This window comes from Dreissena polymorpha, chromosome 1, assembly GCF_020536995.1.
Source record: "Dreissena polymorpha isolate Duluth1 chromosome 1, UMN_Dpol_1.0, whole genome shotgun sequence".
NCBI classification, from domain to species: domain Eukaryota; kingdom Metazoa; phylum Mollusca; class Bivalvia; order Myida; family Dreissenidae; genus Dreissena; species Dreissena polymorpha.
Window position 1 is genome coordinate 102,470,355 of NC_068355.1, and position 26,372 is coordinate 102,496,726.

A 26,372-nucleotide genomic window follows, 5' to 3' on the forward strand; every position below is an offset into this window, starting at 1 on the left:
GTCCCAGATTAGCCTGTGCAATCCGTACAGGCTAATCCAGGACGACACTTTCCACTTCTATGGTATTTTTGGTTTCAAGGAAGTCCCTCCTTACCAAAAATCAAGTTTAGGAGGAAAGTGTCGTCCCTGATTAGCCTGTGTGGATTGCACAGGCTAATCAGGGACGACACTTTCTGCACATGCATTAAACCCAGTTTCAGAACGCGACTCATATAGTCATGGAGAAGCAATGCTATTTATTACACACCAGTATTTTTTAGCCTGAAACAGTACATCATACTTACATATTTTACTTATATACCGTAGCTCTTTTTGTCGTACATATGGTATGTTGTAAAACTTCAAATGATAAAAAATAGGGGCAGAAACGATGACACTTGAAAACAATTAAAAATGGAATAATAAAAATTAATTTCCTACATATTATTGTTGTCTGTTATATACATCAGAGTTAAGTCCTCACTAAATTCAGCCTCAGACACAGAGGGAATATTCACCATGAAACAACACCAATTGCAATACCACTGTTCCAGGCAATCCGAAGTCAGCCATTTGATTGTTGAGAAGGATTCCAGTGTCAGTAAGGACCATGCTTCCAAACCAGTCATTGATTGTACTGGAAATATGAACCAGTCATTGATTGTGCTGGAAGTATGAACCAGTCATTGATTTTGATAGAAATATAAATGATCAACTGATTGTTCTGGAAAAATAAAACATTTAGTGATTTTTCTAGAATCTAGACCAGTGGCTGATTATGATTGAAGTATAAACCAGCCATTGATAGTTCTGGAAGCATAAATCCCTCACTGATTTTTTCATCATATGAGAATTGTAATGCAACAAGAGCACCTCATAACGGGTGCCACGCTCGGCTACGGGTGCAGTTTTGAATAAATGAAAGCTTGTCAGAACTTTTTAAAGGTCACGGTGACCTTGACCTTTGACCTAGTGACCCAAAAATGGGTGTGGCGTGTAGAACTCATCAAGGTGCATCTACATATGACATTTCAAAGTTGTAGGTGGAAGCAATTTGATTTTAGAGCTAATGTTCAAAACCTTAACAAAATGTTAAGGTTTTAGCACAACGCGGACCGCGGACGACACAACGAGCTGGCTATGACAATACCTGGGGTAATCTCCGAAAAAGCCAAGCTAAAAAGGGCCTTATGCCATATGCCACCAGTGTAGCTCAAGACTGGCCTGTGCATGTGCTCAGTTTGGTCAGGAGAAATGGTGACAGCTATTGCAACTGTAAAAACTTTTGTGACTAGCAAACAGGGTAGCTCCTGACCAAACAGCACAAATGTGCAAACAATTAAGTAGATACACAGGCCCTATATGGAATAAGATCCATGTTTGCATAACACCGCTCATATACAAGCTTACACAAGCAATTTTTGTGAAGAACATGACAAGACAGTGACCACCATCATAGTTAATTGTGGTTTATCAGTTTTCAGATAAGAGGCACAATCAAAATATGCTGTCTGAGGAATTTACAAAATACAGCAAATTTTAAAACAACAACCTCAAGCTGGTATGTTAAAAGTTCCTTATCACAAGATGTTCTTACTGCTGTCCACAATCTTTACTACAAGCTGTTGTGTTTAAAATATGTTTTATATTACACACCTCACATAAATTATCAAACGGCTGCCACTTAAAGGAGCAGCTGTTCTGTTATATTACCTTGTAACAGACACCATGAGTTCAGCAGTGTCAATAACAGACAGGTGTGAAGTGCCAGCATCCGGGGTCTGATGTACACTGCTGCTGTAGAAACTAGCATCTCTTGTCTGATTGGTTGTAATGTTGCGCAACCTGGCAGCTTCCTCCTTACTTAAAGAATTGTCAAGAGATTAACGGCCTAAGCTCTTTGTTAAGCAGATGGCTGTAACATTATACATTAAAATAGGAAATGGCTTGCAAACATAAAGCAAAGTTTCGGTAACAAAGCCAGATGTGTTCATTTCAGAGGCAATGCTTTGAATGTATAAGTTGCGTTCTGAGAAAACTGGGCATAATGCATGTGCATAAAGTGTCGTCCCAGATTAGCCTGTGCAGTCCGCACACGCTAATCAGGGACAACACTTTCCGCTTTTTTTTTATTTTCTGTTTCAAGAAAGTCTCTTCTTAGCAAAACTCTAGTTTAGGCCGAAAGTGTCGTCCCTGATTAGCCTGTGCCGACTGCACAGGCTAATCTGGGATGACACTTTACGCACATGTATCATGCCCAGTTTTCTAAGAACAAGACTCATTTAATTGTAACAACCATGACCTAGTAGATTAGTGTGGAAGATCAATGAAACCTATACAAATTTTGTTTCCAGAGAGTCTGGCCTTTAAATTTTTTCATATTAAAAGTCCTTGATAAAATTATAAAATATTTGCAGTTTATGCAACAATAACAGGCGTTTGATGTGCGCAAAAAGTTATGAAGTTTTTTTACTCAGCCTTAATTTTTTCATATTAAAGAGTCCTTGATAAAATTATAAAATATAATATTTGCAGTTTATGCAACAGGAACTGGCAGTTGAGAAGCGCAAATAGTTATGAAGTTTTTGACAGAGCCTACCTGATCATGACAGTGGTAGCATTCTCAATGGCCTGTGTGTTGAACTTAGGGTCCCCCAACAGCCCTCTCTGGGCATATCCAAACTTGAAGGCCTCAAGCAAAAGATGATAGCTCTGGGCGTCCGACATTAGGTCTAGGTACCCTTCCATGAAGTTCATGATTGAGAGGACCACAGGGCCACTTCCTGGGGCAGGCACTGACTCCACTGTGTAATCTGATAGGATAGGATACAATATAGATTATTTGTAAGGATACAAACTACTAATATTTATAAATAAAAGAGTCATGCGCCCTAAAATGCTCACCTGAGACCCAAGGAACTTGACTATTTTGAACAAATGCTGTCTCCATCGGAAGACATATGCCCCCAAAAAACGCTTTTTTCGAAACCTAAATGCAGATTTTGAAACCTAAACGTGGACCCTAAGTTCAAGGTCAAGAGGGTAAAAATTTGTGTGCGTATGGAAAGGCCTTGTCCATATACACATGCATACCAAATATGAAGGTTACATGTACATTTGAGCATTTTTCGAAACCTAAACGCAAAAGTGTGATGAACAGACAGATGGGTGGACGGACGGACAGATGGACGGACAGACAGATGGACGGATGGACAGTGCGACTGCTATGCCACCCTACCGGGGGCATAAAAAGTAAAGCATTAAATTGTTTTGGATAACGTACAGTCAAAACCCGATGGCTCAAACTCGCTTGGCTCGAAATTTCTGGTTGGCTACTACTCTCATCAAAGCACTTATTTTTTATTACTATATATTCATATGAAATTTTGTCTGATGGCTCGAAATCGCGAGGCTCGAATAATGGCTGGAACTGTTTTCACAGTCTCAGTCACAATTTTCACATGTTCTTCTGTTTGGATGGCTCAAACTCGCTTCTGATCGCATAAACTGATTAGGACCGTCTGATTAAAGGCACTCAATAATTTATTAAACACCAGTAGCAAACATGTCATGACTTAATCGTTACCGTAATTGGTTTTAGTAAAAGATGATATTTTGTATTAATGTAATCAGAAATTATCTTGAAGATTGCGAAAGCTCACAACATGTTCAATCTCAACAGTATGAAATAGAAATCTTTGTTTCTCGACGACAGCTAAGGAACGCAACAAAAACTGACAATGTTATTCTTTAAAAAAACAAGAGGGCCAAGATGGCCCTAGTTCGCTCACCTGAGAGGAGTCGGTTCATTCAATCTTTACCTAATGTCAAACATGACCTAGATATTGACCAGACAACCATCCTGGTCAAGTTTCATCATTATTGAACCAAAACTCTGGCGTAGGGAGTTTTTTTGTTTTTGTAAGATTTGAAATGGTGACCTATATTTTGAGTTTACCCCCCAAACATCAAACTTTGCTTACAAGGATTTTGTATAATATAATGAAAATTTGGACAATCTAAGGGCAATAATTATGTGATTTTGCTCATCATCAAACTTGACTGAGATCTTTCAGCAACATTGATAAAGAATGCTTGAGAAATGTGAATGCTAGAGTGTTTACAAACCAAATGTGGACTGACGGACAGCGGACAAAGACCAATCCTAAAACATCACCTGAGCAATCAGGTGAGCTAAAAAGTGTGTTTCACTGATCTGAGCCATTTTCCAACTTGTCCAAGAAATAAGTAAAACCAATGTATTGACTAATTTCATGATTATTAGGCAAAAAATGTGACTTCTATAGTGTTCCATCACAAGGTTTTTCTCGATATAGTCACATAAGGAAAACTGCCCCACCCCCCTGGCAGCCATGTTTATTGACCCATCGGGACCATTTGCAAACTCATCTGAGATATATATAAAACAAATCTATTCACCAGGTTTCATGATGATTGGGCAAAAAATGTGACTTCTAGAGTGTTCACAAGCTTTTTTTTACTATATAAATATAAGAAAGGTTTCTCTCGATATAGTCACATAAGGAAAACTGCCCCACCCCCCTGGCAGCCATGTTTATTGACCCATCGGGACCATTTGCAAACTCATCTGAGATATATATAAAACAAATCTATTCACCAAGTTTCATGATGATTGGGCAAAAAATGTGACTTCTAGAGTGTTCACAAGCTTTTTTTTTACTATATAAATATAAGAAAACTGCCCCCCCCCCCTCCCCTCCCCCTCCCCAACCATGTTTTTCAACTGACTGGAACCATTTTCCAACTCAACTCTCATATCAAGGAAACAAATGCTCTGACCAAATTTCATGAAAATTTGGTAAAAAATGTGACTTATAGTGTTCACATGTTTTCACTATATACATATAGAGAAAAATGCCCCGCCCACTGGTGGCCATGTTTTTTCACCGATCTAGACCATTTTCGAACTCGTCCAAAATATCAACAAGAGTTCCGCGGTCGGAGATGACCGCATTGAAGCCGGATTTTTTATTTAAATGACAGGAAAGTACCTTTCGTGTTTTTGTCAATGCAATATTTAAATTACTGAAATATTGTTCAAAGGTCAAAATGAAATGTAAGTACTTTTCAAGGCATGAGCAAACCTTGTGTTATGTTTTGAATGCATGCATATACATGAACAACAATAACATTTAAGGTCACAAATATGAACTTGAATTGACAATTAGGAAAGTTTGATCTCAATTTTTTTATTAGCAAATTAGTAAGATATTGTTTGAAGTTTCCATCAATTTCATTATCAAATGTAAGAAAATAAACTTAGATGAAATAATACTATTTATTGTTTTGCTTTCACATACCTACACAGAAATCCAGACAGCCTTATGATCACTCCAAAAGGTTTCTATCACACCAGTTCTAGCAGATAGATTGGACACATAAATATGATCCAAGCTTGAATGATAGTCTTAGAATGAATGACCTTGAAATGACCAGTGGTCATCTAAGTGTGCTTGCAAACCTTCATGTCAAGTTTGAAGACTCTATGTCCAAGCATACCAAAGTTATAACAATTTCAACATTTTAACATTTAAGGTCACAGTGACCTTGACCTTCAAATGAATGACATTGAAATGACCAGTGGTCATCTTCTAGTACTGGCCAATCTTTATTTCAAGTTTGAAGACTCTAGGTACAAGCATACCAAAGTTATAACATGAAATAAGAACTTTAACATTTTTACATTCAAGGTCACAGTGACCTTGACCTTCAAATGAATGACCTTGAAATGTCCAGTGGTTACTTACTAGTTCTGGCCAACCTTCATGTCAAGTTTCAAGACTCTAGGTCCAAGCATACCAAAGTTATAACAACTTTAACATTTTTACATTCAAGGTCACAGTGACCTTGACCTTCAAATGAATGACCTTGAAATGTCCAGTGGTTACTTACTAGTTCTGGCCAACCTTCATGTCAAGTTTCAAGACTCTAGGTCCAAGCATACCAAAGTTATAACAACTTTAACATTTTTATATTGAAGGTCACAGTGACCTTTACCTTCAAATGAATGACCTTGAAATGACCAGTGGTCATCTGTTAATCCTGGCCAACCTTCATGTCAAGTTTGAAGACTCTAGGTCCAAGCATACCAAAGTTATACCATGAAATAAGAACTTTAACATTTTTACATTCAAGGTCACAGTGACCTTGACCTTCAAATGAATGACCTTGAAATGACCAGTGGTTACTAACTAGTTATGGCCAACCTTCATGTCAAGTTTCAAGACTCTAGGTCCAAGCATACCAAAGTTATAAGAACTTTAACATTTTTTATATTGAAGGTCACAGTGACCTTGACCTTCAAATGAATGACCTTGAAATGACCAGTGGTCATCTGTTAATCCTGGCCAACCTTCATGTCAAGTTTGAAGACTCTAGGTCCAAGCATACCAAAGTTATACCATGAAATAAGAACTTTAACATTTTCGAGCACGCCGCCACCCCGCCCGCCCCCCCCGCCCGCCCGACAACATCAATCTATAAGCCGAGATTTTTTCGAAAAAAATCCGGCTAATAAAACCAATGTTTTGATTAACTTTCATGATGATTGGGCAAAAATTGTGACTTCTAGAGAGTTTACAAGGTTTCTCTATAGCCATATAAGGAAAACTGCCCCGCCCACTGGCGGCCATGTTTGTCAATGGATTGGAACCACTTTTGAACTCAACCAACATATCATTAACACAGACATACAGACAAAGTTACGTGAAGATTGGGCGTGAAATGTGACTTCTACAGTGTTTACAAGCTTTTTCTTTTTTTTTTACCTAGTGACCTAGTTTTTGACCCAACATGACCCAGTTTCAAACTCAATCGAGATTTAATTGGGACAAATCTTCTGACCAAGTTTCATGAAGATCAGACAATAAATGTGGCCTCTAGAGTGTTTACCAACAAATGTGAACGGACAGACGACGGACAAAGAAAGTCACAAAAGCTCACCTGAGCAATCAGGTGAGCTAAAAACAAGAGCTGTCACCATAGGATGACATATGCCCCCTATAAACGCTTTGATAGAAGTTATAGCATTTTTCGAAACCTAAACGCAGATTTCGAAACCTTAACGCGGACCCTAAGTTCAAGGTCAAGGTCACAGGGGTAAAAATTTGTAAGTATATGGTAAGGCCTTGTCCATATAAACATGCATACCAAATATGGAAGCTTTACTCAAGGGACATAGAAGTTATGAGCATTTTTCGAAACCTAAACCCAGATTTCAAAACCTAAACACGGACCCTTACTTCAAGGCAAAGGTCACAGGGGTAAAAAATTGTGTGCGTATGGAAAGGCCTTGTCCATATACACATGCACACCAAATATGAAGGTTATACATGTATCTCAAGGGACATAGAAATTATGAGCATTTTTCGAAACCTAAACGCAGATTTTGAAACCTAAATGCGGACCCTAAGTTCAAGGTCAAGGTCACAGGGGTAAAAAGTTGTGTGCGTAAGGAAAGGCCCTGCCCATATACACATGCATACCAAATATGAAGGTTATATCTCAAGGGGCATAGAAGTTAGGAGCATTTTTCGAAACCTAAACACAGATTTCTAAACCTAAATGTGGACCCTAAGTTCAACGTCAAGGTCACATGGGTCAAACATTTTGTGCGTATGGAAAGGCCGTGTCCATATACACATGCATATGAAATATGAAGGTTATATCTCAAGGGACATAGAAGTTATGAGCATTTTTCGAAACCTAAACGCAGATTTAGATGGAAAACGCAGATTTAGATGGAAAGGCCTTGTCCATATAAACATGCATACCAAATATGAAGGTTATATCTCAAGGGACATAGAAGTTATGAGCATTTTTCGAAACCTAAACGCAGATTTCGAAACCTAAACGCGGACCCTAAGTTCAAGTTCACAGGGGTTAAAAATTGTGTGCGTATGGAAAGGCCTTGTCCATATACACATGCATACCAAATATGAAGGTTATATCTCAAGGGACATAGAAGTTATGAGCATTTTTCGAAACCTAAACGCAGATTTCGAAACCTAAACGCGGACCCTAAGTTCAAGGTCAAGGTCACAGGGGCAAAAAGAATGTGTGCATATGGAAAGGCCTTGTCCATATACACATGCATACCAAATATGAAGTTTATATCTCAAGGGACATAGAAGTAATGAGCATTTTTGATACCTAAATGCAGACCCTAAGTTCAAGGTCAAGGTCACAGGGCTAAAGAAATGTAGGCGTTCGGAAAGGCCTTGTCCATATACACATGCATACCAAATATGAAGGTTATATCTTAAGGGACATAGAAGTTATGAGCATTTTTGGAAACCTAAATGCAAAGTGTGACGGAAAGACGGACAGACAGACGGACGGACAGTCCGATCACTATATGCCCCCTTTTCTTCGAAAGGGGGCATAGAAACATCCAACCAAGAATAACAATTAACACATAAATGAAACACAACTACACTGTATTATTTTGAAAACATTAATAATCAAAGGGGAGTAACTACTGTATTCTTAAATGCAATATTTAGAAGAGTTGTCTCACATGTTACAACTTACATGACCTTAATTCATGATTGTTTGCAAGCGTTTTTACTAGGGATGTCAACGAATATCCGAATATCCGAATATTCGGTCCCAGACCGAATATTCGGATACAGTTTTCCGAATCGAATATTCGGAAGAAAAAATAAAAAATCGAGTAATTTCAAAGACTTTGTTTTCGTGAAATTTGCTTCAAACATTGTTAAAAAAAGTTGTTCCTCATGTCATAATGTTTATTCCTGCTACGCGCGATAATGCGTCGCTATGGTGATGACAGTATACCGGTCATAAATCCCGCTAATTGCCTAACAAAGACAGACACTGTCAAAATTATGATAGGTGCAAATCGCGTCGGCAATCAAAACACCGATACTCGAATTACATTTAAAATTATCAAAGATTAAATGAGTAAAGGAAAAACCAACTTGGTGTAAAAAACGAATAAGACCGTATGGCAATTAAACCACCGACCCGTCTTGATCTAATAACTCGAATTACATTTAAAATGATCCAAGATTAAATGAGTGAAGGAAGTGCCGACTTGGTGTGAAAAACAAAGAGATCGTATGGTTATAATCACGTTGTCCAATCAAAAAAGCTTTTAGAAAATAATTTAATCAACCTCTAACGAGTATTTGCGTATCGTATGGTCCAAACTTTAATTTATTACTCAATATTCAATCAGGTATTATACTTCAAGAAATGTTTTTGGTAGTTCGCCCTCATTTAATTGAAAATATTATAATTGCTACACGCACAAAGTAAATCTCTGTCCAAGCAAAATGCCACCTACGCCTTCCGATGCTTGGAAGTATTTCACGACAACATCCGATAAGAAGTCGCCGATCCAAGTGACTTTTAAACGTGGCAACTTTAAAAGACTGACTGTTTAGTCTGTTAAACAGGTTCAAAGTGTGTTGCGGCTATGTACATAATTCGTTTAAGTTCTGTTTTGTCATGTAATTATTTTGTCGTCATGTAATATTATGTTTCTCGTTCTATTGTTAATGTACAATATTATTAGTTTAAAAACAGTTTTTGTCATTCAATTTTAACAATAAAAAGTAATCAACAAAATCAGCTTCGAATTATCGACGGCAATGCTGTGTCAATATTTAGTCATTTCCGGTGCACTTCCGGTAAAAACGAAAGTAGAATTCTTGGAGTAATGGTACGGTAAACAAAGTTGACTTTTTTGCAACAGATGTTGACCGAATATCCGAATATTCGTTCGGAAGGATGACCGAATATTCGAATACCAAAATCGGTATTCGTTGCCATCCCTAGTTTTTACTATATAAATATAAGGAAAACTGCCACGTCCCCCTGGCAACCATGTTTTTCCACAGACCTGAACCATTTTCAAACTTAACTCACGTATCTAGGAAACAAAAGTTCAGACAAAATTTCATTTCTGCCCACTGGCGGCCATGTTTTTTCACCGATCTTGACCATTTTCTAACTCGTTCGAGAAATCAATAAAACCAATGTTTTGACCAACTTTCATGATGATTGGGCAAAAATTGTGACTTCCAGAGTGATTACAAGGTTTCTCTATAGCCAAATAAGGAAAACTGTTCCGCCCACTGGCGGCCATGTTTTTCAAACCACTTTTGAACTCAACCAACATATCATTAAGACAAACATTTTGACAATGTTACATGAAGATTGGGCATAAAATGTGACTTCTACAGTGTTTACAAGTTTTTTCTTTATTTTTGACCTAGTGACCTAGTTTTTGACCCGGCACGACCCAGTTTCGAACTCGACCGAGATTTCATCGGGACAAAGCTTCTGACCAAGTTTTATGAAGATCAGAAATAAATGTGGCCTCTAGAGTGTTTACAAACAAATGTTAACAGACGCATGGACGTACGACGGACAAAGACCGGTCACAAAAGCTCACCTGAGCAATCAGGTGAGCTAAAAATCTATAAACGTAGTTCTGTATTGTATGTAAATGATGTGTATATAGTGCTGATGCATGTTTTGTTCCTTAATGCTCTGTGTTACCAAAAAATGCACTACGTTAAAATGTGCTGATATACTTAACTATATGATATTGTTTGATATAATGTTTTAAAATATTAGTTTTTAAACGTATTAAGTATATATTTGGTTCTTATTGATTCAAGAGCAGTAAGTAGAACGAAGAAGTACGGAGTTTAAGCAATATGTGTACTACTCAACTGGATGTGAAAATGTACTGCAGACTTGTTCGTAAACAAAAGTTTATTAAAAATCAGACTGTTCAAATACCGGATGGCTCGAACTTTTGTTGCCGGTCCCGGACGAGTTCCAGCCATGGGGTTTTGGCTGTACATAAAACTTCATTACAACATTTTATTTTTATGAATATCTATGCTTGCAATATCTCAAAACATATGTCATTCATTGTTACATTGTATATTAAATAAATGAAATGAGAATATTTCTAAAAACAAAATTCATAACTGACAATTATATTTGTTATAAAGACATGTGGTATAATAAAGTCTATGACAGTTCAAAGATATTTGTATTATGCTGTAATAATAAAGAAACCACATTTCAATGATTTGCTGTTAATTAACATCCACCATAAAACAATCTGTGAATGTATGGTTTCTAAAACGTATAAAATAGGACAAGCATTTTTAACAATATAACACATTCAAGATTTTAATAAGAATGTAAATATATTATACCTTTATATGTTGTCTTGACCACTGATCGCATCTGTACTTCATAGTTGGCTAGGTCATCTTTTGTCACAATTCCCGGAGAGCCTGCATTCACAAGCTACAAAAAAAGCAAAAAACATTACATGATATATCTATTAAATTGCTTAACTTTAAAAGTAAATAATGTGAAATAATATATAAATGGCTATTATACCTACCGGTATTATACATATAATAATGGCTTGATAATAGATATACTACCAGTATAAAAAGATCTTTTTTATTATAGTGTCACCCCTATTGACAGGGCCAGCCAATTTGACATATGAGACACTTTTTGCGTGTGTATACCATGTACCTCCCAACTCCTATCACTATGCCAGGCACCAGGCGGATAAAAGTCGGTAGCCATTCATTTTTAACGCTCGCGGCTCACGAGCTGGCCATATCGGAACAAGTCCCAAGACAAACATACATCCTTCCACAAACGCTCCCCATGGTGCTCGAATCTTCGACCTCCCGATCCTGAGGCAAACGCCTTATCCACTAGGCCACGGCGACGGGTAAACTGGTTTCTACCCTTTTATTTGGCAAATAGACATAAGCAATGCCTTTTGCCATACTAAAGTGTAACACTAGATGGCCATGAGCAATATTACAAGCACATGTTTCAAATATATATACAGCAAATTTAATTATTTATAATTTCACACAAACGTTACTGGTTTATTAGCTTATTATATTATTTACAAAGAAAATGAGATGAGAAGCAATATTGCCTACAGTATTTTGAAAGGCATCATGCAGATCTGAATAAACCAGATACATGTACTGACAGAACTTTTGTATGTCCAGTTGTAACTATTCAATCTGCATTAATTTGTCCAATAGATTTGCTTCAATACTTGAACAAGCAACTTAAGACAAAACCAAAAGGCATAGAAAAACTAAGTTTTTGCATCTGGTAAATTGATATTTAAGTAGTTAAGTAGAATATTTTTTTATGTATTCCAATAACAAAGGGTTTATAGCCCAAAATGGAGAGTCACAAGCAGCACTCCTTTATTAGACTTACTAAGTGGTATACAGGTAAAGCAATCAACTGCTAGATGCTCTTCTCAACAGGATGAACTAACTTGTCAAAGTATCCCAGTAATTGATTAACCCTGTCCCACTTAGAAGCTAAGTGCAAATGTCTATGTGCAAACAGCATAAAACCAGAAAAGCCTGCTAGAAACTTGCAGTCTGTTCAGGTTGTATGCTGTTTGCTGCTCATCAGTATCTAAGGGTTGAAACTGAAACCATTAAAACTTGATTTTTGTAAGAAACGCCTTTACTTAAATGTAATTCTCTAAGGGACTACAAATGTGTCAAAATACATATAAGTGGTAACAGGTTAAATGATGGTCTCTCAATTGCCAAAACTAATCAATTCAATTTTCAGGAACTGAATACCAGTACACTTGAGATTAGCAAGGCATTGAAAATTACATCAGAGAATATAATAATTGATAGATGTTTAATTACATTCATGAATAAATTAGTTGAAGCTACATACTGAAAGTATGGTTTTAATTTCAAACTATGAAAAAAAACATGTGAATTTTCTTAATTTATCAATATGAAATTTAAAAGGTTAAACTTATTTAAGTTGCATAACATGTATGAAAACCTTACTTTTATATTTTGATTTCTAATTTTTAGACGTTTTTTTTTCACAAAAGATATTTTTCCTCAAATTATTGATGTGAATCGTAAATTATGTTCCTAACCCTTAACAGGGGATGAGTGCAACATAGATTACTGATAATATTATTAATTGAATATAAAAAATTGGAGACAAGCACAAATTTCATAAGGACCATATGGGGATGGGAGAAGAATACCATCAGATTTTAAGGTTTGTGATGAATGAGAACATAATTTCATAATTACCATAGCTAAATATGTACCTCTTTAACAATACTGTCTGCAATGCCCCCTGAATAGAACACTGCAGATCCCTCTGTTGCAATCTTGTCCAAGGTTTCAGCAAGTTCTTTCCTTACAATCAGATCACCAGTTTTCTTGGGTTTGCCATCAATTATGTAGAACGGGGCTATCTTGGACTGCATGAAGGCTTCCAGATTCAGCTTAGGGCTGTTCAGCACAAATTCTGCAAGCATATAAAAAAACTGTTTTGCATTATTAATTCAAATATGTTGAAAATAAGATTAACAGACAGATGGATAGCAATAGATAGTGAATCTAGTATTACCAAAATATTATGTTGTATACTATAACAAAACATGTGCTCTTAAAGCTGGTTTGAAATTTTCTACGCAAATCCTAAATGTTCAAATTTAATATAGAACTAAAATTCCATAAAAATCAATTTAACAAATATAATTACATGTAATAACATATCTTAACAAACAATTCTGCTACTACCAAACTTACAAACATATGAAAACAAAAATTTCAACTTGCTAACTTTTATAGGTGATCACAGAATAACACATTGCACAGGTTTATTCATGTTTCAAGGGTCTTCTAAACAACAGAGATATTGCACTCACTACAAGTTTACATTTTGTAATGTTTAAAGTCTGAAATAAGGCATTTCAAATATACAAGAACAAATGACCATATTATGAGAATGGTCTACACTGTGTCAGCCATTCTGAAAACAAACACTTTTATGAGGGAAGTATCTTGCAAAAATACTTGTAGAATGTGAACAGTGTCTGTTGGGCTTCAAATGAATGTGTGGTAAAAAATCCAACAGGCAGACATCTATATCTATATAAAGGACATAACTTAATGTTTGTAGGGATCTAATTTGCATTTTTTGTTACCAAATGACAGATTCACCAACTGTACCTGTATGGCCAGTCATGTGGAAACCATTCCTCGCCAGATTTGCAGCTGGGCTGACTACAGTCTTCCATGGAAGTCTGCAAGTAACCAAGCACACTTCACTGCATGTAAATATTGGAGGATTGATAGGAGGAGAGAAGCATAATGAAATGTGAATACAGTCGAAACTGACCTAACGGCCACCTGAATTTACCGGTCACCTGCAGACAACGGTCAGTCTGGAATCCCCCCGACGAAAAACACTCTATATTACACTTGAATTCAACGGCCACCTGTCCATAACGGCCAACGGCCACTACATTCCACTCCGAAATTCATGTTTGACCTGAAATCAACGGTCACGCGTCAGTCGTCTCGAGCCGCGAAAATTAAAAACACAGCACATCATGTGTCCGTCTATTTTGCGGTAAAAGCGTCTGATAGCGGTACATGTCTTTGATATTATAAAAGCGGCCCGCTGCGAGTAAACAAACAATTTGTGCATCCATGACCGGTATGTAAAATTGTTTCACCATTATTATTGAATTTTCATTTTGATTGCATTAAAAGACCAATTGTCTGCAACTCATTTTGCTACCAGTTGTTTATTAAAAATATATTTTATATTCGTTACTTTACATGACTAATCCACTCCTCTAAGCCGAAATGATCCGTAAAACAAAATTGTGTCTTTGTGTCGTATGAACGAATCTGCACTAAAACTAAATTTAGGTTCACATCGTACATGCATGATCAGTTGTTTAACGAAAAGAAGGTTGATATTCAAATGCATTTTTTTCTCTCTCCGGGATAGTGTTTTAGTATGTTGATGCTGAATTAACAAATATAAGTGTACATTGTATATGAAGTGAAAATACCAAAAATAAACAACGGTTGCGATAGCCAGCTATAAACTGTTAGATGCCCATAATATCACTTTAAACAGGTGACATTAACAATAACAATGTGTATTAATAGCAATTATCGTCTGCATGCATAACGCATTAGCGCGTGAGAAAGTCTATTGATCTGTATCGCTGATTAAGTGTTAAAAACAATATTAAGCTGGCGAGTGTTTTTATAAGAAGGCGATAAGAGGATTAGTGATCAGCTGTAATGGCAAAACATGGACTGATTTGCAACATTTAAAGCGTCTGAAAGCGGTAATTGTCTATGATATTATAAAAGCGGCCCGCTGCGAGTAAACAAATTATAAGGTGTTGAGAAGTTTTTTTTCCGGGGATAATTGTGGGTGTATCTTCTAAAGAAAATTTATCAGAGTTTATGACTTGTTGAAAGTAATTATCGCTTAATTAAATGACCGCTATTTCTTTGAATTAGAACGGTACAATTACACCGTACTATCGGTTTATGACACCGAATCCGCTTTTTAGACTTTTACGGACGTTACGTCAACGGAACGTGACAAGCTTTATTTACTGAATGAATGAGATGCATGAGAAAACAATTATACCAGCGTTGATAAAGTCATTGTTTAATTTAACATTATGAAATAAAATCAATCTTAAAGATATTATTCTCTATTATTCAATGTACACGCGTAAGTTAATGCTGTTATTATGCTTTGTTAATGCAATGTGCATTTGTTTTACACTGTATGCAAACGACTGGGTGGGGTAACGACGTAGTAATACTACCAACTGACCAACCTTCTTAAAATTGTGATCCGAATTCAACGGTCACCTGTGGACAACGGTCACTTTGATCATTTCCCTTGACTGACCGCTGAATTCAGGTTTGACTGTAGTCTTAAATTATGCCCTATTATAATATTAAGTTACACATTATCTTTTGCCAAGAACAATCACAAATTGACACTCTTTCTTTACACACATATGCTATGTCGCTAAGTAGCTAAATTGCAATATTGCGCAATAAACCAACAATATTTTGCTATACTTATTATGAATATGCTGGTTATTCAAGTGGTTAACTCCCAATCCAAACTACAGTAGTATCTTTATTTTACACTATCCAAGGTCATATTTCACACATTCAAACAGACCATAGGTCAAGGCATTATTTTATTAAATTATCCTACACATGAAGACATATACACCATTTTATGTATATTTGAAGGCTTCCTTCAATATTGTCATTTTATTTATGTTTGAATATCCTCAGCAATTATCAAAATACACAAAACTAGACCAGTCATTTGAGATGACAATTTTCTCTGCAATGGCGTATGTCGAGAAAAAGCAAAACGTGACTTTTAGTAAAGTTAAAGTAAGATTTAATGTTTGCTACTTCACAATTATTTCACACAATTACATGAAGCTTAATGTTGATTCATTAAATCAAATGCCTAACTCCTCAACAAATAGTACATGTATGACAAACTAAAAAAAGATGCCTTAAACTACTGCATGTAGATCTACACAGTATAAGCAATGTATCTTTAAAGATTCATGTTTATGCAAATACAACTGAGAGAATAGTTTGCAACACAAAAAACATATGTCAAATAATATGAATTATTCAAAGTTCAATGGCACACAACTTTTCAATGAAGCACACAAATAACATGAAACTTCATAGTGCACTTCTACCTATTATAAACAACATCAGTAAAGTTTCATGTTGATACACAGAAAAATGAGGGACAATTTTCTTACACAAAGCACACAATAAACAATTATGTAATTATCAAAACGTTCAAGTGCACATGGGATGCAATATTCTATTTCAATCTTTCAAAATTGTCCAACGAAACAAATTAGAGGTCATACCCATTACATAACATTTCATTTAACAGTATTGGTGGAGGTTCTGTAGTTGTAATAGTTTACAGAAAGGACAAACTCTATTTTTTGTAGCATAAACATCATCATCTGCATATTATATTAGTTTAATATGTGATATGTAAACTTTGAACAAATAAAATAACTATTTTTATTATATTTAACTGCTATAAATAATTGTACCTACTTTCCATATTTCTGATGTGCAGCTTCCATCCCCTTTAGTTCACCTGGAACTGCAACTGCCAGAGCACCCTGTGTCAATCAGACAAGGTATCCTAATTGAACACCCTAAGCTTTACTTTTAACCCTTTGCATGCTGGGAAATTTGTCGTCTGCTAAAATGCCGTCTGTTGAATTCCTAAAATTAGCATTTTCTTCGATTTTTTTTCAAAGAATACTATCAGAATAGCAAACAGTTTGGATCCAGATGAGACGCCACGTTCTGTGGCGTCTCATCTGGATCCAAACTGTTTGCAAAGGCCTTTAAAATTCAGCCCCAGCGCTTTAAGGGTTAAATAATGTTTCAGTCAGTAGGCTGTGCTTTGCATATTAATCTTTAGCACTCTGTGTTGCACTTGACCCATCTTTCATCAGGCTATGGTCAATACAAGTTTCTTGATATTGAGTAAATTACCTTAAGTTTACAGTTCAATATATGGAAACATTATTCCCATTTCATACTTCAATGTGTAATTTTGGTCTGCTAACAAATGTAATGAAAACAAAACAATTACACAATAGCAGTTTAAATGTAAAAAGACACAATTGCAACAAAAAAATCACATATAAATTAATTTTATGAAAGTATGAAATTTACTAAAGATTACCTACAAGAAAATATGCTTAATAATGGACACACATGTTGAATAAAATAACTCAATATACAGAAGAATACCAACCAGTTTCTGTTTCAAAGGTGACCCCTTATACATTTCAGGCCGAGCTTGACTAGGGGCCGTCTCTCGAAAGTCAAACACCTCCGACTTCTCAACTTTGTGGTCATGCACCAGCATAAAACCTCCGCTTGAAGAAATATGCCAAGAAACTGAGGTCATAGTGGGTCAATGGAGTCAATTTATATATTTTTAGGTTCTATCTTGGCATATTATATTAACTTTCTAAATTTTAGAATAGGAATAAAATAAGTGTTGTAGACCAGGCAAAACAATCCACTTCATTTCATTCTTTTGCATTACAAACACTATCTAATTCTCTTAATATTAACTGATAATGGTGTGTTACCCACATGGGATTTATAGCATTTTTCTTTACATGTAAATGTGGTTTTCTTTCAAGGGTTTATGTATATATCATATTATTATGTTCATTTGAAAATCTGTGCCAATGGTTTGTATGTAAAATCTGTTCACAGATCAAAGCAAGTCCAACAGAGTGCATATATAAGCACTTTAGAAACAAGACAGGATCATACCCTCCTAATCCAGAGCTCTCAGCATTCACCACTCCAAGACAAAACATGGCTGCTACCGCTGCATCTACAGCATTACCTCCCTTGTTTAACATCTGCAAACCGATGTCAGAGCATTCCCTGACGTCCGAAGAGATAGCAGCATTTGCTCCGATCTGGAATAAAATGATGTTGGTCATGGATGAAAGAGGGATATTTAAATAATGAATTGTTTTGTATAACCACGCGCAAAGTTTTGATCATTCATCAAAAGCAGAAAATATATTTATAGAACTAGTGATTCCTTTGACAAGTCCTGTAATACATATTTTCTTATATATGTATTTCAAACATAAATTTTATGTTCACTTTACAAAATAACATTTGCTGAGGTTTCTCAAATAAACGCATAATGCAATCATTTAGGACAATAACAAATATGGTAAAGTTATGTTATTTCTTCCCATTTCAGCTCTTCAACTTTGTCTACTGAATAATATGAAAATACTTAATAAGTATCTATCACAAGAATAACTTAATAAGTAATTAAATATATAATGTCGTTTATTTTAGTTGATACAGCAATTACAAGCTGCAATTAAGCTAGCTTCACACCTGTGGAGGTCCCAGGTAGATGGACAGTATGAGGGCCACTGTGATAACTAGAGAGAACACAAATGCACAGATTATGATGATCCTTAGACCACGGCTCTGATCCTGCAGTCTGAAAAAAGAAAGACAAATATGCTTGAAATAAGCATTTTACATGACATTGGGGGAAAAAAAACTCCTTTCATTAAAATTAGGTGAAGAAATAGGTCAATCAAATGCTTAAATTGCATTATGTAAAGAGTAAGTGTATGGCATCAATTATTATGCACAATTTTGTTTGCCAGATTATTTAAGAATTTCTCAGTACAATTTCATAACTAGTGACCTGAAAATCAATAGGGGTCATCTGCCAGTCATGATCAATGTACCTATAAAGTTTCATGATCCTAGGCGTAAGCATTCTTGAGTTATCATCCGGAAACCATCTGGTGGACGGACCGACAGACATAAAAAGTTATAAAACTTTAACCAAGGTTAAAGTTTTGGGACAGACAGACAGGACAAAAACTAGGCCTAATTATTCTTGAGTTATCATCAGGAAACCATTTTACTGTTTCGAGTCACTGTGACCTTGACCTTTGACCTAGTAGAGAGAATATTATGTTATTTTTGGATAAAGATCAAGTTTATCATGCAAGGCTTAGAACCATGGTAGCGCGAGGCTTGCCAAGATCAGGGTATGACATTATCCAAAACGCACATAATAATTTTTAATCCTAACAATTTCTCCCTTTTTCCATTTATCAAATATCCCATTTTTTGACAATTTTGTTCTTCCGAAGTTGAAAAAACAGATTCTCCAATTATTGGAAAAACCTGAGTGTGTCATTTCACATAGACTTTATAACAAAGTAGTCCATGAGAAAACAAACTTTTTATTGAACAAAAAACTATTTGTAACATAGGGCACTTATGCTATTGTGTTATAAACGAGACAACACTTATTTATATCAATAACAATTGATCAATAATGATAGTTCTATATTATTTATATGAGATCAACAAAAGTAGTTTCGTCTATAAATAAAAAAATACCCTGATCTAAACATACAGATAGTACAGAGCTTAAGTTTACATGATCGTTGTAATACTATCGATTTTTATCTGGTACTATGATAACATGCAATAAACTACTGAAGGGCTACTTACACAGCTTTCTCAGCCTCAAGTATTTTGTTGGGTGATGTAAGGGGTTTGTGGGCACTATGATCACTTGAACTGTTACTTTCACTGTGTGGAATGTTGGACTTATTAGTGGTGCTGTCATCAAGTAATTCAGACTTGTCACCTTAAAACATATTTTTAAATACTACATTCATGAATAATGTTTGTACCAACAACATTAATGGGACCTTTCAAGGATTTGGCATGTATTGAAGTTTGTCATGAAATGAATGCTTTAAATTGATAAATGTAAACATTGCAACTAAAAAACTATAGTTACAAACAAGAACAAGAACAAATAAAAAAAAATAAAAAACTGGTCTCGAACCACTAGTCCTTGGAGTAACAGTACAGCATTTAAACCACTTAGCCATCCGTGCTCATTACACAGAGAGTGGGGTATTACATGTATATACTGTATATAAAATAAATAATTCTAGTAATTTCACAAAATATAATGATAGCAAAATTACAATTGTTTCCCATTTGTAACGGTTTACGATGTTAAGGTTTTTTAATCATCAAAAGATGCGTATGATGGATTTGCGAGCATTGTAGTTAAATGTTCAGTATTACTGTTTCCTTGCAAATATCAATAATCATACGAAAAGCGAAAATTTGCAATTCTGTCAATTTACCCAAATGTGAAAAGGTCCCTTAAAAAGGGTGTATCTAGAATGGGGAGCAAACAATTTAAACTGCAAAATAAAGAGCACATGGAACATCTATACAAGTTAGTTTCAATAATTTGATTTACGTTGTTTATCACAATTTGATCTATAACTATTATACAGCAAAAATATAATGATTGACCATTACACTTTACTTTGTCAATATAGTCAATACTCTGTTGTATAAATTTCAAAAAATGATGTATGTTGTAATAGGGATTTAGCCATGAAAAAAATGGCAGGGGGGCTTGAAAAGGGACCGGGAACCCTAGGGTAAAAAATCATCAGAATGTATTTTATCATATTGTAAGTAACTTAATATGCTGTTTCCACTGAAGTATTTATATTTAAACATCCAATTAGCATATATTTCATGAGGTATTTTCCTTATTGAAATCGACGTTGATGTGAATTAATACTTCCGGTAAATGCTAACCTATAAAAGACTCAATAGCCATTAGAAACAAAATTGGTGTGAAAGTACTTACGACAACATTAAAAAAAATTGTATTTAAGACCACACTGATACATGAAGAATGGAAACAATTGTCATACATATTTCAAACGTGTGGGGAATAGCAATTGAAGAGTGCGACAAACTATAAATGAAAACCCCTAGCCCACCCCTACCATTCTTCTTAAGGCTAAATTCCTACTGTTAAGAGTAATAACTATTAACTCAGTTAGCAGTGACAGTGGCATTGTATTTGATCCACTTTGGGAATTCAGTCTGTGCTCTTTGATTTGTGAAAATATATTTGCAGCGATTTTCCTTGTCCAATTGGGAAAAGTACCCGTACCGGTCCAATTGGGAAAAATCGAGTCGTGAAAACCTCAAAATTGGGAAAAAATCAAGTCGTGAAAATCTCAAATTGGGAAATTGGTGTATTTGATTTTTTGCTCCCAAATACTTTTTATTTTTTGCCCCTAACAATATGTTACTCGAATGAAGTGCATCATCTGGTCTCATTTTAGATGATATACTGGCGTCATTCTGCAGATGAAAAGGTCCTCGGATGTTTCGCCCCCAAGACGTTTCCGCCCTGGTCGTTTCGCACCTGGTCATTTCGCCCCCGTATTAGGTGCGAAACGACCAGGGACTAGGTGTTGAGTAGTTTAATTGGTGACCATTATATAATCATCAAAGAAAGTACCCTGCATCAATAATGAAGTATATTAGTGGAACACTAGGTGTTGAGTAGTTTAATTGGTGACCATAATAATCAATAATGTAAGTATATCACGCATTAATCCGACAAAGGGTAGGTGATAAAAGCAATTAGCCACCATAAGTATACATATTAATGTTATATGAATGCAGTCAGACCAGTGCATAGATCTAGTGTCGGACCTATAAAAACAGGATTTTTTAATAATGATTTTTTTTTATAACATTCAACATTTTTTCGTATAAAGTGTAACATTATAGTGTTTGAAACTGTGATAGTTTAATAGTTGTGAACGGGAGTAGTGTGCAACATGGATTTTCCATGCATAAGATGCAGGACTGAAGTACGTCCTCGGCAACACGCGGTCCAATGTGATTCATGCTCGGGTTGGCAGCATCGAACGTGCAAAACAGGTGAGTCAGTTGAATAATAGTTAGTTACTCATACAAAATCAAAGATATTTTTTAATTGACTTGATAATCACAATCCAATCAATTTGATATGAGTATCTTTTATAAGCGGGTCATATAGATATATATATATGAGGCAATTGACCGTTAATTTAAATAGCATGAGTCTTAAATTAACAATGTATTTCATTTCCTCATTATGTAATTGTGATAAAACACTTTTACAGGTGTTAGTTATGGTAGCTATAGCGCTTACCATTTGTAGAAAACGAAATGTGAAAACATTTGGAGATCCGTATTAAATCAATAACAGTTCAAATAATGAATGATTGAATACGATAAACAATATTGCAATGTGGTTGCATATAATAATCATAAACTATAAATTTCACCAATAAGAAAGGTTAATTATCTGTATTATAGAATACTATATAGTATATATATATTGTATTATAGAAGAACAAGTAGATACATATATAATTATTGTTCAGTATGGGCATTGTTTCTTTCAGAATGTTGATGCACCTTTCAACGGCGGACAACTGATGTCCATTCACTCTTTCATGGAAAAAGATGGTAATTGCAAACAAGTGCCACTCATGTTTGCCCTCATGTCAAGACGACGTCGGGACGACTATATAGCTGTGTTCCGGAAGTTGCTTGACGTCTTAGGCACTGTCCAAGTTGAGGAGTTCATGCTGGATTTTGAGCAAGGTATTACACAATTAAATAGCCTATTGCAAGTTACTCTTACAATTCTATTGCAATGTTCAGTGACAATAAGATATATAGTTTATATATAAAATTTGATTATGATTGATCTTTCAGCTGCTTGGTTGGTTGTACGTGAGTGTTTCCCCGGTGCCATAGTGAAAGGCTGTGTGTTTCACTGGACCAAGGCTGTTTGGGCTAAGGTGATGGACCTCGGGTTGAAGCCTGCGTATATGCAGCGGTCCTCTGCCTTCAATCTTGAACTGACGACCACTCACTACCTGCGTGCCTGCGGAAAGTTATACGGACCGCCAGACATGGAGTGATGTACGCTGTCGAACTCACCTACCTGCGTGCCTGCGGAAAACTACTGAAATATCGAATGTGTTCAAATAGACTCTACGGACATTTCTTCGTGTTGTCATGTTTATGTACTTCATAAACTATATAAATAAAGAATGCTTTCATTGTCGTTTTATGTAACTAAACTACTGAACTATTGTATGTGTTCATCACGTTGTTTTACACTGTTATTCTACGTAAGTGTATGTCAAATGAATAAATAGGTCAGAAAAATTATTTCTTTTTAGTTTTTTGTTACTTTTGTTACTTTTTGTTATAAGTTTAATCATTGACGTGATAAATATCCTCTTATTAAAATTATATAATGGTCACCAATTAAACTACTCAACAACTATTGTTGCGCTAGTATGGGGGCGAAACGAGCAGGGCGGAAACGTCTTGGGGGCGAAATAACTAGGGTGCGAAACAACTTGGGCGCGAAACGTCTGTAAATCGATGGAAAGGTAGCTTCCTTCACCAATATGACGGCAGCCTAAACTATGTATTTTATATGTTTGTGTCAGTCCTTATAAGAACACTTTTTTCCTGAATCTAGCAAACCTGAATACTGCGGCTCCCTCAGTTCGTCATACTTTCCTTCTGATGCCATGTTGAATTCTACGTGAAATAACAAAACTAATGTTAACTCGTAACTTGATATGGTTTAACTCTTCTTATGCCATTAAGTAACTGAACAAAGCGGACATTGAAGCTTTCGTGTATTTTGTCCAACTTCTTTACACTATTTTCATTTATAATTTATTTTGACATTTCAGTCAGACGCTTGCCACGTATATGTATTGCGTCTGATGACTCTGATCTTGTGAACTTCACAACATTAAAATATTTTTACCGAGAAAACGATCGAAAACAACATAATCAATATTGTATGTGATTCTTTTTTCCATATTGTTATTGAACGTTTATTTCAACGAAAGTAGATTTTATGGTTTTTATACTTATCAAAACACAAACGCCTTAGTATATACTTTCTAATGGCGAAACAAATAATCAACAGCACTGTTTAGTGTTTACTTTTTAAACATGAACTTGATGATCAGATGAAGCTTTGAGCATCATGATCATGTTGAATATTTTATGTAATTTAAAGCACATATCAATATTCTATGTTTTAAGATAACATTTATTGTGCCAACAATTCCATATTTCTTACATATTTATTAGGGCTGCAACAATATACCGGTATATCGGTATATATCGCAATACGCAATCCGCATATTGTATTGCGATATGATTTTCATCATACCGGTACGAAAATTTTACAAAAATTCATTCACATTTCTTCCAGAAAAGCCATCCGAAATAATGATAAAAAGGTAAACAAAACAAAGCAGTGTAAATTATTTTTTACGTAAAAATAGCATTCTAAAAAGTGTATTATACAGAGTAGCTTTGTTACATGGGAGCATTCATTCGATGCTTTTGAACAGATTATCGTTGAGTTAATTGCGCACAGCTGTAAATGTTTCGTTCGATTCTGATTTGAGCATTATTTGTAATCCGAATTTCGGAAACACGCTTCCAAATTTGAATGCTAACGCGACAATAAAAAATTATAGCGTTAAATAAAAAGTGCTTTATCCTTTGTCTCAATAAAAAGCGCGCGAAAATTATACAGACATGTAGAACGTCGCATGGAAAGTATGGGTGTATTTTGTGCTGTATAAAAACGGGAACATCACGTCAGCTGAATTACGGGTGTTCAGTGGGGAAAATGCCCCGGTTGGACGTTATTTCATCACATCTTTAAATAGTAACAATTGCAAAAATGTATTTGATACTTAAGAAAATTTGCGAATGTTTGTGTTTCTTATTATTCTTGAGCACATTTATAGTAAATATTTACCAGAATTTGCTTTAAACTTGGAATTTATGGGATTATCCGGTAATTGGCAAGTTATAATTTTGGTACAAGTTAGCAATATATTGCGATATATTGCAATACGGGTTTTTGAACTGACAATATATTGCAATACGGTTTTTGGCGTATTGTTGCAGCACTAATATTTATGATAGTCCTGTGGTATTACTTTGAAATTGTGCTACCTGAGTGTATCTAAACAGACGGCTAGATTGAACTTTACCGGTACGCAGTTGTTTACCACTATCGACAAAGCGGGGGTTTGGGAGCGGTAGCCCCCGATACTAAGGAAATATATTGGATAAAAATGATTATAAGGTGTTGCGTTAGTTGTTAGGTGTTTAGGGTTAGGGTACGCTGTTTGATGTTAAGTGTTGCATACCTGTAAAGTTCAATCGTCCCTAAACAGACTCCCCGAGCTTTTGATAATTTTTACTATGACCGCTCTAGGACTCCATATGCACCCCTTTATAAATACAACAATACAGTTCTCCGCAGCGGATCATCCATCACTAAACTGACGTCTTTTGTGACAAAAAGAGGAAAGCAAAGCATAAACTTCAAAAACACTTTCAATTTACATGAATGGCAACATTAAGAAGTTATTCCCATACATGCACCCTAAAAATCACAACGATGTTTCAACACACTGTTCTTGACGAAATTTTTATAATGAAATTTGAAAAAGTGTTAATATTCTACATCTGTTCCACATCGTTAAGTTTTTGCAGTATTAGTGTTTCTTAGCCCTTTAATATGGTAATGAAATTTTGAACCATATGACAAAAGACAGCACATTGCCACTCTCGGCAACCCTTTGAGTTATAAAGCTGAGATCAGAATTATTGCAACTTGGTGCCACCTAAAATCTTTTTACTTATAATTGAAAAGAAATCAAGGGGAAAAAATGCTCAGGACAGGGGTCGATCCCGCAATTAAACATTACACCTCACTCTACTAATGTAGTTATAAAACATGCAGCTGTTTCTTACTCCGACACACTACACTCTCATCTTTGTCAGTTTAGACCAGTTTTTAGAAGCTTTTGAAGGTTTCATAGCCTACTTGGCTATGAAGACAAAGAAGTTAATTTTGCAGTCAGATTAGTAGTATTGTTTTAAGTGCATGATGATAAGACCCCATGAATTGTGACTTTGGAATTTTGATAATGCTCATCTTCACACAGTATATCAATT

General features: G+C 35.4%; 2 protein-coding genes and 1 long non-coding RNA gene across 7 annotated transcripts in view; 1 reads left to right on the top strand and 2 right to left on the bottom strand.

Annotated features, from left to right (window-relative positions):
- LOC127865185 (glutathione hydrolase 1 proenzyme-like) overlaps positions 1–24,112 on the bottom strand; it is a 30,186-nt gene extending 6,074 nt beyond the window's left edge. The window contains exons 1-12 of one of the 2 annotated variants that reach the window (XR_008042516.1): positions 23,856–24,112; positions 19,977–20,115; positions 18,831–18,939; positions 18,240–18,391; positions 17,707–17,830; positions 16,992–17,059; positions 14,064–14,137; positions 13,154–13,356; positions 11,226–11,319; positions 2,579–2,792; positions 1,693–1,842; positions 498–616 (exon numbers count right to left, since the gene is read on the bottom strand). Coding sequence is in view for 1 of the 2 variants with exons in the window: in XM_052405159.1 (XP_052261119.1) it covers positions 523–616; positions 1,693–1,842; positions 2,579–2,792; positions 11,226–11,319; positions 13,154–13,356; positions 14,064–14,137; positions 16,992–17,059; positions 17,707–17,830; positions 18,240–18,391; positions 18,831–18,939; positions 19,977–20,115; positions 23,856–23,904 (1,470 nt within the window). In the remaining variant the exon portion in view is untranslated. The remainder of the gene's footprint in view (positions 1–497; positions 617–1,692; positions 1,843–2,578; positions 2,793–11,225; positions 11,320–13,153; positions 13,357–14,063; positions 14,138–16,991; positions 17,060–17,706; positions 17,831–18,239; positions 18,392–18,830; positions 18,940–19,976; positions 20,116–23,855) is intronic. The other variant, XM_052405159.1, reaches the window with a different exon arrangement.
- On the bottom strand, positions 5,191–6,446 carry LOC127865287 (uncharacterized). The gene is made up of 2 exons (XR_008042577.1): positions 5,868–6,446; positions 5,191–5,321 (listed from the first exon to the last, which is right to left on the bottom strand). It is a non-coding gene; the product is annotated as an uncharacterized LOC127865287 (long non-coding RNA).
- Positions 24,052–26,372, top strand: part of LOC127865212 (serine/arginine repetitive matrix protein 2-like) — a 77,431-nt gene continuing 75,110 nt past the window's right edge. For 3 of the 4 annotated variants that reach the window (XM_052405208.1, XM_052405211.1, XM_052405210.1), the window contains exon 1: positions 24,052–24,181. The gene's annotated coding sequence lies outside the window, so the exon portion shown is untranslated. Of the gene's footprint in view, positions 24,186–26,372 lie in introns of all 4 variants that reach the window. The other variant, XM_052405209.1, reaches the window with a different exon arrangement.